Here is an 11,699-nt window from a genome sequence, read left to right on the forward strand (position 1 = left end):
ATCTAGCCCCCCGGCCACGCTCGCATTCCCCGCCCTGCCCCTCCCCCCCCAGCACCTGACTGGGAGCTGCAGGATCCTGAACCCTTTGTGCTGGTGCAGATTCGCAGGGCTGCTGGTGGTGGGTGTTAATAACTGGGGCACCTCCATCTCTGGGCTGCGGAGGGGGCAGGGAGAAGATTTTTCAGGGGAGCGGGGGTTTCAAACACCCTGACCTCCGGCCCCAACCGGCAGCTGGCTGGGAGCAGCGGGGGCTTTCCCTGGAACTTTAGAGCGACAGGTTAAAATGCTGTAGCCAGATGTTTTTGCTCTGGCAAGTTCAGGATGGTTTCAAGCAGCACCGCGGTAGAGTGGGAAGGAAACCGAATCTTCTGGGGGACAGGGGGAAAGGGCTGTTCTGGGGGAGGATAGAGGAAGAGCATCTCCCATGAGCTTTCTGAGCACCCCTCGAGCAGGTGCCTGATGGAGGCTGGGTTATGGGCAGACGCTGGAGCTGACGGGAGCCCCGCTCTGCGTGGAGAAGCTGCTTTGTGTAGGCCCTGCCACCTACCCACTCCCCTGTGGCTGGTGGTTGGCTGTGAAGTGCTGGCTTGCTGCATGGCTCTCTGCCTGGAGCACCCCCCTCTCCTGCACAGGGGAAGGGCCGAGAGGTTAATCTGGTGCTTGTCTTGCTGGCTTTAATATTTCCGTGTGCACTCCTTTGCAGCCATGTCTCCTGCTGCGCTCCACATGCAGACTGGAGGCCCTGTCTGCTCTCTGCTTGGCCAAGGGGCCCTCGGGAGTGTTACCAGCTTCCTCTGCCACCCAGAGCTCGCAGACACACTGGGACCTGGGCAATTACAGAACTGCCCGTTTCTGTCTGCTTGCTGCTGCCTACAAGGGTGTCTCCCCCTGTCAGGTGGGGTGGCAATGTAGAGCACACCCTCGGGGGCACGCGAGGGCAAGCAATGGAGAGGGCACTCATCTGGGGGTTCACCCCTGGCCTACAGTGGCAGAGCAGAGGAGCAGCCCTCAGTGGCTTGCTCTGGAGTTTTCCCTGTCCCGCTGGGAGCGCGGGGTACTGGCTCACTGCATTCCTGGTACCCGTCTCTAACACAGTCCTCTTCCTTCCCAGAGAGCTAGAGGAGGATCAGATGCTGGCAGACATGCTCCGGAAGCTGGGTAAGGGCGCTCTCTGTTGTAACTGACCAGCTCTGTGCTTCAGTAAGGACCAGGACCTCATGCTCTGTGCTCTCTCTTTTCCCGCAGATGCATCTCCAGAGAGCCAGGAGCCCAACAAGAGGAAAAGCAAGTTCCGCTGGTCCAAAATATGGAAGCAGAAAAGCAAGAAGAAAGCACAGCAGTGAAGTTCCCTGCATGGCAATGTGGAGCGCCATGGCATCCAGAAGATGGTCCCTCCCCAGCGCTGCTTCTCTGGAGTCAGACAGTGCTCCTCTGCCCTGAGAGAAGGGGATTCAGGGCATGAGGACTGCTGGGGCAGTGTGATTCCCCTCTCCTCCTAGAAGGGGCTCGAGGTGTTACCCACCCAGCTGAGTGAGAGCTGCAGCCTCTGCCAGGAGACTGGGACTTGGGAACTCTTGCTTGAATTCTGCGCTGTGCCTTGCATTGACCCAGCACTGGCCTGGCTCCCACTCCGCTGAGTAGAGCTGATTTTCTCCCTGGCTGCTAGCTCGCTGGCTCTCTGGTCACACTAGTTCTGATGCCCCCTGACCACCCCCTGCCACTGAATGGGCATGTGAGGGGGGAGCTGTTCCGCACCCTCCCTTCCAGCGTACGTTTGCTCCACGAACATTTGGAAGCTAGAAGGGTGTCTACATTGCAGTAAAACACCTGTCGTTGGCCCGTGTCAGCTGACGCGGGCTCATGGGCTATAAAACTCCAGTGTAGATGTTCAGGCTTGGGCTGGCGCCCAGGCTCTGAAACCCCATGATGGGGGAGGGTCCCAGAGCCTAAATGTCAACACTGCAATTTTATAGCCCTGCAATCCCGAGTCAGCTGCCACGGGCCAGCCATGGGTGTCTTATTGCAGTGCAGACCTGCCCTGCGGAGCCAGGAGTCGCCATGGGCCACCAGGGACGGAGGACCTCTCAGCATCAGGAGCTGCAGGCCCCAGCATGAACAGACTAGGAAGGGAGGGCGGGCACAGAGCTGGGGACCTGGCTCGCATGGGGAGAAGGTTAGGGACGGGAAGGCCCTCGCTGGGCTCTGAGGAGAGAGGCTGCTGCAGGACATTCAGCAGCACTTCGGCTTTCCAAACCCCAGGGTGCTTGTCTGTCTGGGCCAGGCATCTCCATGACGTGACATTCCTTGCTGCCCTCCGCAGGAAGGGGCAGGACTGTGCTTGCTATCCTGGAGACTGGGCTGGAAAGTGGAGCTCTCGCTGCCTATGGCCCATCACTCTGAAGGTGGCAGCAGAACCTCTTGCAATGAGCTGGTAACTCAGGAGCCCATGTGCACGATGGGGGTGAGCCGCCCACCCCTCCCCCAGCCACATTCTCTTAGTGGGGTAAACAGTTGTCTGCTGAGGCTCTTTTAATGGTGAGCCAGCTGCTCCCCGGGGTCCGAGTCTGCTGCAGTCAGGCTGGGATGGAGAAGGCAGCCGAGGAGGGAGGTCTTTGCTGAGCTGAAGGAGTCTCAAGTGAAGGCCTCTCTCCTCACCCCTCCTCTCTGCACATACAGGAAAGGACTGTAGCCATGCGTCTGATCCGACATGCATACACACCCGGCCTACAGCTCTGTCACTCAGGGCGCTGGGCACCGTGGAGGAAGACGGGGAGGAGGGATTACAAATCTTAATTTGATCCCCAATAGCACTTGGAATCTCCCTGCGTTTATTCCCCTGCTCCATCACAATGGATCTCCTTAGGATGCTCTGCTCCTGCATCAAAGAGAGACTTTCTCATTGGAAGGTGGTCACTGCCACGCTCTCAGGATGGAAGTCTGCGGCTTGATACCTGTGCCTCGAAGCATGGTGGCGTAACGTTCTCCATCTCCACCAGGTGGCAGTCTGGTCCTCTGACCAGGTTGCTTTGCCCAGGGCGGTGAACAGCTGATTTGCTCAGGAAGTACTAATGCTTTTCCTGTACAGTGAGCGCTGTATCTGTATAGTCAGCGCCGGCATTTGGGGATTCACTTTATATTTGCGTACGTTTCTATTCAATAAATAATAAAATTTTAGAGGAAAACCTGGAGCCCTGTGATGTGAGTGTGGTGGAGCTGCGGGACATGGGACTACGTCCGTATCAGCCAGGACTGGACAGCCTGTGATGATTGAACTTGGCCCTCCTCCCGGGATGGGGGTACAGTGTGCTGGCGGGGGATCGAGAAGGGAAAGCTAGCCCTTGCCTCTCTTTTGTGCAGAGAGGGTTCCCTCCTCCTAGCACCTTTCATAGGCACTAGGGTAACTTGAAACGGGAGGGGGTGGAGAAGAGCTGTTTTGATGCACATGAAACTAAAGCGATGGTCTGAAATTCACGCTGATCTTAGGAACAAGTGGGCGAGAAGGTATTGCCTGTGAGACCTTTGCTCTTCAGGAATCAGCCAGTCCACTTAGTGAAATTGTACATCGCCCAACGCAGCCTTTATAGTAACTCACTCCTCTCGTCAGGGCTGGAGCGTGTTTTGCTGCTCTTTCATAATCGGGGGTGAGCACATCTCTGTAGCCTTCATTCCTCACTGACTTGATTTACAAGTCCCCGTCTCCCTCTTCTCCACCCCTAGACTGAAAGCTGCACCTGCTTTCTTGCTACTTCTCCCATTATCCCCAAAGCCAAGCTCTGGGAAACCAGACTGTAGCTGGTGCTTTGGCTGATGGAGCATGAGGCAAAATTGGATCCAACTTGTTTGGCCAGAGATGTATTATGTCTGTTGTAACCACAGTAGCCAAATGATGGTTACATCAAACGAAGCAGATCTGGTAAATGCAACCCTGTAGGTCCATTTCTAACCATGTATCTTGCCCTGTAGCCTGTGTTTCCACAGAAGCGATTCATTTTATCTCCTGCTAACCGCAGGGGCTTGAAGGGTTCACCTAGAAAAGTGCCGTAATTCTCTTTCCTGGAGAATGAAAGTTGCTTGTGTGAATACTCCTTCAATAATAGGATGGAAGGCTGGTGCTGGGTTAGGAGACAGCCCTAGGAGCACAGTAAGGCACAAGAATTCCAACAGCTTGCCCCCAGCTGTGACTTTTGTCCCACTATCCAGATCCTGTGCTCCACGGTACAGCCTGTGGCTCTGACCTGGCAAAGAACTAGGCACGTACTTTACAAGGGTGAATAGTACCAGTGTTTAATGGTTCCAAGTAGGCTCACCGCATAAAATTAAGCATCTGCCTAAGTCTTTGTAGGGCTGAGGCCTGTGCAAGCCCCAGAAAGGAGAGTTAGAGAGAGAGAAGGTAGGAGAGGTAATATCTTTTATTGGACGGGCTTCTGTTGGTGAAAGAGAGAAGGTTTCATTCACACCTAGCTATGCTGGAGGATAGAAATACCCCAGCTGCTGGCATGGACTTACCTGCTCCACTCCTACTGAGCTATAGCTCCTGGTCAGCTTTTGCCCTCTGCAAATCATCAATTAAATTCAAAAATCCTCTGTCCCGCTACAGCCCATAAAGGGGCTTGCCTGGGGCACTAGTATAAGAACCCCAAACCCTTACCTGCCCTCTGGGAAGGGGAGAGGGCACATGTGCAGAATCCCTTCAAAGGCCCTTGTCCTCCTTTCTGGCCATGACTAACCTACAGAATTTTGGGGGTTCTGCAAGCATTGCCATTTTACGGCTCACGCCCCCCCTTCTCCAGAAAATTTATAAATGTGTCAGGCTGGGATTTTCGAAGGAGTTCCTCATCTAGCTGGCTTTCAGTGGGACTTGGGCAACTGCCTCCTTCAGGCCCGTGCCCTTGGAAATTCCCTGCCTGCTTCAGCACAAACCTTAATTGCTCGGTCGCTGTTAATCTTCTACCATGTTGAAAACGGACAGTAGTTGAGCTGGGGAGCCCTGCCCAAGGAGGAGAATGGAGGCATAAGGCAGCTACCGTAGGACCCCTGCTCTCCTGGGTCATTAAACAAAAGGGTAATGCTGCTGTTTCAATGCTTAGGCAAACTGTCAGCAGTAGTGAGCGTTCGCCATTTGGTCTGTTCCTGCACAGCCGCAGGGGATTGATGGCCCAAGAGTCCAACGTTGGAACAGACTTCCTGAACCCATGTAATAGGGGGGGCCACCTCCACCCCTCGCTGGGTGGAATTTTATCCTGGATATTACAAGCCACCTGGAGAATGGCATTCGCTGGAATGTCTGGTGGCCTTCTTGCGACATGTCCAAAAAGCATAAGGCTCCAGTAGTGTGTAGACCGGAGCGACCATAAACATCTGCATTACAGATGAAGTTGTTCCACTTTATGCCCAATATACAACATTGGCATTTTGTGTGGCAAGGCTCCAGCTTTGCCCAGACTCAGTGGTGTAGTGTCCCTGTTTCGCTATTTACAATATTATGGGGAGGATACAGCTGCTGTTCCTACATCGGTTTGTTATACGTTCGGTCACAGACAGCCCAGGTTGGCCTCCCCCTGGGTGGACTCTCTCCAGGCGCTTGTGTTTGGGGCCCACCTTGGGTGCTTTAAATTTGCAGGCTCTCGACAGGATCCAGGCACGGGCCCTGGCTTGGGGTTTCTCAGTAGATCCTTTGTCTAGCACCCCATCCTGAGTACTGACACCCTGTGGTCCAACTCCCTAGCCCGTGGGATGAGTGTTGACCCCCCAAGTTCCCCCCATAGCCATGTGAGCATTCTGTGCTTACAGGCCACCTCTTGAGGGGAATGTGAGAGTGAAGCAAACCGAGTGACATTGCACAGGATTGTAAGCACAGTTACACTTTACCAATTGCCAGAAATACATAGATCTAGTCAAAATATTAAACACACCCGTACGTGTTTCCCTGCCTCAGTTTCCTCAACACTCTGGAGAGTTCTTTGTGTTTAGGTCAGAGTATTGTGGTGTGTCCAGGATCCCCCGCACCCTCCCTGTGCACATGGCTTCTCTCCAGAATCATGGAGTCTCTCACTCTGGCCTCTGCAGGCAGTGCCCTTTCACTCCCCTGCCCGAAGCTGCCTGGACTGGATACTGTACCAGAGCAGAGGCCGGATTCCGGATGTGATCTGCCATGCCGGATTCAGTCTCCAGCACCCAGTATTCTAGCAATGGTCCTACTCTATCTACACCACATACCTAGCTGGATGCTCCAGGGCTCGGCTGAATAGGGCAGGCACCAATGGGCCATCCTGTCTATGTTTCTCTGAAGCATGGTATGGCAGGAGGGACATACAGACCCCTGCCTTTACCCCAGTGGCAGTTACAGAAGCAGGTGAAAAGACTGGCTGCATGGAATTCCAGGTCATCAAACAGCTGGTCCCAAAGCTAGTTCCTGTAGGACGGGCTGCTGGCACGTGTCCGTTCTACTCTGGGGCTAGTGATGGGGCAACAGCCGGGGCGTTCGGCTGGCTAAGCTGTAACTCGCTGCTAATGTTACCCCAGGCCCTTCTTCCCCTTACAAATCCCACCTGATGGACACGACTGATCTCCAGCCGTAGGGATTTCGTTTCGGCTCCTAAATCTGATGCCAGCACAGGCTGCGCTCTCACCTCTGGAGGACCTGGATCTCGTTCCAGCGTGTTGCTTGTGAGATTGGTGCCGGCGTTCCTAGCCATGTGGCCCCTGCAGTGGTGGGTACTAGCCTGCGGTGATGAATTCTGCCGTTCGGCACCTGCGGTGGGTTTGCTTGGGGGACAAAAACACGGTCGTCCTGTCCCCAGCACCACAGAGCAATCTACATTGTGCTCAGTGGCACCCCGGTGACTGGATAAAGGACGGGACGGTGAAATGGTCCATAAGTGCTATGACCACTGTAGAAATCCTGCAGCAAGAACCCCACTGGGTGTGAGCAGCTCTTCCACTGGGCACAGATGTTCTTCGCTTTCCCGACCGTAGATGCTGGAGCCTTCGTTTCGATAACAAAGGGGTGGGGGAATAGGCAGGGCGTGAGTACGGCTGCCCGTGGCACTGCCTGACCTATCTGCATCTTGTGAGAGCTACGATGCGTGGTTTCAGAGAACAGTGGGGGAGACCCAGGTACCAGCCCGTGGGCTGATCCTGCAGACTCCCTTGCATATTTTTACCTTCAAGCCCCTGCACGGCCTCCTGGAGCTCCACAATGCCGCGGGAGCAGGGCCCTCATTTGTGTGCAGTACAGAGCCAGGGCCCTTGTCGGGTCCGGCCAGAATCAGGCACGCTTCTGCTGCTCTACAACTAACTTTACATCGGCCAAAGGTGAGTGGGGAAACTTTGCCTGTGTTTGAAGTAGTGATTCAGCTAGGGCAGGCCGCATTAAAACAGACTCATGCAATCTAGCTGTGTATCATCCCCAGCGGTGACTGGCCAGGCCCTGCTAACACACACTCCTGCAGTTTTACATTTTAAAAACAGGAGAGCTAGAGTGATTCCTCTTCCTACCTTGCAGGGCCTGAGTTCAGGGCTTAGCAGGTCCCCTGCTCTGATTAACCAAGGGCTGAGCTCCAGCCCCAGGAAAATCAAACAACAGGCAAAGGTGAAAAAAGGACACAGCTTTATTCCAGTTAGAAGCTTATGCTGAGAAAATCCCGGGGGTGAACCCTGTGGGCCTGTCTGATGGGAGCGGTTCTACTGTCTGCAATAGAACTGTGCGTGGGAATAAAGTGAGCAGGATACGACCTCAGGACTGCTGGTGCAAGGTAGGGGAGGGGAATTTCTACCCTCCCGCGACTCCCTGCCCACAGCTCTCACCCCCTAAATGATGATGTAACCCAACATCCCCTCCTATCATCTGCTGCAAAGCAAGTTACCCTTTAGTTCTCTCTTGTGAATCACTAGAAGGGTGAGGAGAAACTTCCTGCAAACTCTGTTCCACTTAGTGTCTATGATACCTACCACCAAGCACAGAGCTCTGAGCTCAGACATTGGCTTATAAGGGAGAGGCAGTCTGAAATACTTCAGAGAGAGAGAATGTGTGCGGACACGTACACGTCCATTTCCTCCCAGAGCCCATGACGGGGATGGGGGAGGGGAAAGGTTAATTTTTTTTTGGAAGTTTTGCGGCTATTTCAGGAGCTGATTTGAACTCGTTTCCTGTGGGCTCCTGCTGAGGTGTGTTGCCATCTTGATTCACATGTAACCAGGGTGCAGCAGCTCGTTTTCCTGTAGCTAGATGTAAAGGGGAACACCGGCAGTGCTGTTCTGCACCCCTTATTTGCTGGGCCCTGCACTGGGTGTATGACTCCAGTAGGCTCAGGACAGGAATTCTGGAGGGGAGGTGTGGGGCTGACAGCCCATTCTAGCCAATCAGGACTTAGAGATGGAGCCCTCACTTCCCTACAGTCTGTCTCCTCTCCCCCACCCCTCCCGGCAGGTTTCTTTAATTACAATCTCAGAGGTAATTTTTGACGGATCATTAACGGTTCAGAGTAAACAAGGGGAATTCTCTGAATTATTCGCCATGAGCACAAAGGGAAATTGACTTTCATCTTCCCCCTGTTCTTCCAGTGAAGATCTGGGATCAAAGCCACATGGAAGGAGGGAGCCCGCTGGCTGCTGTCTTGCACCCTGAATCAGCTTGAGATGGAGAAGCAGAGCACTCCAGTTTATCTTGCTGTTACCCAGCAGAGGCAGGACCTCAACAGGGAGATCTCCTCTCTTTTTATGTTGGTGGCAGGGGCCTGTTACACAACTGGGATCAACATGGGGGAAGAATCTCACATACACGGGGCCTGAGCAATACACCAGCCCTTCTCCCGTCCCCCTTAGATCTGGGGTGCGATCTCTCCCAGAAAGCCATGTGAAGGATGAGGGACTCATCTCCATTCACACACACTTGCTTTCTCTTCACCATCAGCAAGTAGGGACACCGAATCACTGGAGAAACCAGCTTCACTTTTGAGCGTGTTGTTGGCCAGGAGCACTTTGGTCCTGAAGGCTAAACCCAGAGTCCAGCACCAAGTGTAAGGAGGGGGGAGTGCGATGTTCCTGTGATGGGGGATCGGGACCTGAGAGCTGGGTCCATTCTAAATGCCAGGCCATTGCTCTTCAGGAATATTCTGGTATCAGGGAGACTGACTCTACCAAGGGCTCTTTGCCAGGGGAATCACCCCAACCATCCTCTCTATGGGAAGGTGGAATTTTCTTAGGGGCCTGGCACAGGCCTCAGGAGAACGGGACTGAATTAAAGGGGTAGCTCTGGTACTAATGCCAGGTGCCCGCCCCCCCCCCACTCCCAGTTTGGTGAAACTCACCCATGAAACCCCCCCACATCTACTCTCTGTCCATGTCACACCCTACGTGGCAAGCTCCCCTAACCTACACAGGCCCCCAGACTGGGATCACGCACAGTGTCACAGCATGCCTGGTAGCAAACGACCGAGGGAAGGTTATTGACAGTCATGTTGGGGCTCCTTCTAGCCGGGACTTTATCTGCCAGGCATGAATATTATTTTAATACCAAGTTTGTCCTGGCTATTCTTCCAGGTGAGAGGAGGGATTTTGGGAGCCCTCCCTCCAGCTGTCAGTCAGCAAGCCTTTCCTTTTCCTGGCTCTTTGGAGACAGCAGCCCCAGCAAGGTGAGACAGTGGATGCTTTTCCTTTTGTTAATAGCCATGCGTAATCTCCCCACAGAGGGACCCTTTGTCCTCGACGCTAGCCACCAGGAGTCATTGAGGGACAAATGAGAAGCTATAATTGGTCTGTGACAAATTAAACCATTTTTCCTTAGGAGATGAGAGCAGGACTGTGGTGTGGGTCTGGCACCCATCACGGGGAGGGGAGTGGTGGTCGGAATAAGCGCCTTGCAAATTATCACCCATCACGGGGAGGAGGTGCTGGTCTATGAAGAGCAAAGGGATGCGGTTTTACATTTTTCACTATAGCTGCCCTTTGGGGTTCGATGGGGGCAGCTGGGGTGCGAGGGGGGTGAGCAGGGAAAGGCTGAGTCGGTGAGCTGAAGGAGGCCTGAGGAAAGGGGCCTGCTGCAAAGCTGGGGCTGCGTTTCCCTCTTTCTTTATCATCTAAGCCCCAAGGCTCAGATGCGCAAAGGTAATTAGGCTCCTACAGGAGTTAGGCACCTAAATACATTTTGAGGAGCTGAGCCCAAATGCCTATTTCTCCTCCTCCTCCTCTGTCTCGACACTGCCAGTGCTTTATAACACACTAAAGGAAAGGTCCCTGCTCCATGGAACCTGCAACCTGGTGCAGATGAAACCCTCGCTACGGAGACGTTCTTAACCAATCACCGTGGGCTGGGAAACAGGGTCAGAAGGCATAGGGAAGGAGCTCAGGAGAGGTGGCTGGTTGAATCGCCTTTCATGGATCCCTGGCCTAGGAGCTGACAAACTCATTGGAGCACAGGACAGGAGAGAAATGGAGCTCAGATCTCATTTGGGAGATGAATGGAGAATGAATGAGAAGACCACTAAGCATCAGGTTTGTGGTGGGCTTTGTGGAAGAAGAGGACCTTCAGGAGGGAGAAAGAGGCAAGGGGAGAGGCTCTGGGAATCAGACCAGGCAGGGTGATCCACACATAGGGACCAATGGTGAAGAAGGCACAGAGCTGGTAGTGGGTGAAGCAGATGAATGGGGGGTCGAGGCTAGCAGTGTGTAGCTGAGACCAGGGGCTGAAGCGCCAAGGAACTAGATCAGCTGCATGGGTCTGGGGCAGAGTTATACAAGGCCTTGAAGTTTGAACTTGAAAACAAGAAGGTTCTACTTGGTGCAGTAGAGAAAGAAGAGCTGGAGAAGGGGTGACATGTTTGCATCAATGGGCTAGGACCTTGGCCAGCTGCATTTTATATGGACAGCAAGGAGAGGTTGCAGACATCAAGAGGGGAGATGATGAGGGTCTGGATGAGAGATGGACACACAAAATCAGACCTTAGTGATGTTGCATGGGAAGAAACAAGAGTCCGGATGAGGGGGAGGGAAGAGACAAAGATGACCGCCCAGGTTACAAGACCTGGATGACAGTAGGGCGAAGATAGGAGTGGGATGAGCGTGGGAGAAAGATTAGGAGCTCAGGTTTAGCCATTTCAATTCGATGGTGAGAAACTCAGGAGGAGACATCAGAGGGGCAGGTTGAGATGTGGATTTGATTGGAGGGTGATAGGTTTGCGCATCACCAGCATAAAGAGAGCTGCTGAAGTAATGTGAGTGGATGACATCCTCCAGAAAAAGGGTGTAGAGACCTGAAACAGAGCTTGTGGGATCCCCATGGAAATGGGGAGGAAGAGGACCTGCCAAAAGGGGACACTGGTGGTCTGGCCAGAGAAGTAGGAGAACAAGGAGCAAGCAGTATTACAAAGGCCAAGGGAGGACAAGTTGTCAAGCAGGAGAGAGAAAGCAATGGTGCCAAAGGCAGTGTTGAGACAGAGGAGGATGAGGTGAGGCTTTGGAGCACAGGCCCTGAGATTAATTAAAAGAGGCCACTGGAGAACCTTAGTGAGAGATTTCAGTGGCAGAAGCCAGGTTGGAGAGGATTTAGGGTGGAGCTGGAGGTGGGGAACTGCTGTAAAGTGCTTAATCAGTGTGTCTAAAGGTGAAGGGAGATGGAGTGATAGTTACAGACACCTCTGGTCTCCCATGCCCCAAAGTGCCAAAATATCACAAAAAAACTTCTCTTGTTCTCGTGAGGTTTC

At 53.5% G+C, this 11,699-nt stretch overlaps 1 protein-coding gene across 2 annotated transcripts in view; it reads left to right on the forward strand.

The window, feature by feature from the left end:
• MICALL2 (MICAL like 2) overlaps positions 1 to 3,169 on the forward strand; it is a 34,783-nt gene extending 31,614 nt beyond the window's left edge. For both annotated transcript variants that reach the window (XM_084641645.1, XM_084641646.1), the window contains 2 exons: positions 1,112 to 1,158; positions 1,246 to 3,169. In XM_084641645.1, coding sequence (XP_084497771.1) covers positions 1,112 to 1,158; positions 1,246 to 1,343 — 145 coding nt within the window. In that variant the 3' untranslated portion in view covers positions 1,344 to 3,169. The remainder of the gene's footprint in view (positions 1 to 1,111; positions 1,159 to 1,245) is intronic.
• Positions 3,170 to 11,699: the final 8,530 nt, after the last annotated feature.

Source organism: Lepidochelys olivacea, assembly GCF_965140295.1.
Source record: "Lepidochelys olivacea isolate rLepOli2 genome assembly, chromosome: 10".
NCBI lineage: Eukaryota > Metazoa > Chordata > Testudines > Cheloniidae > Lepidochelys > Lepidochelys olivacea.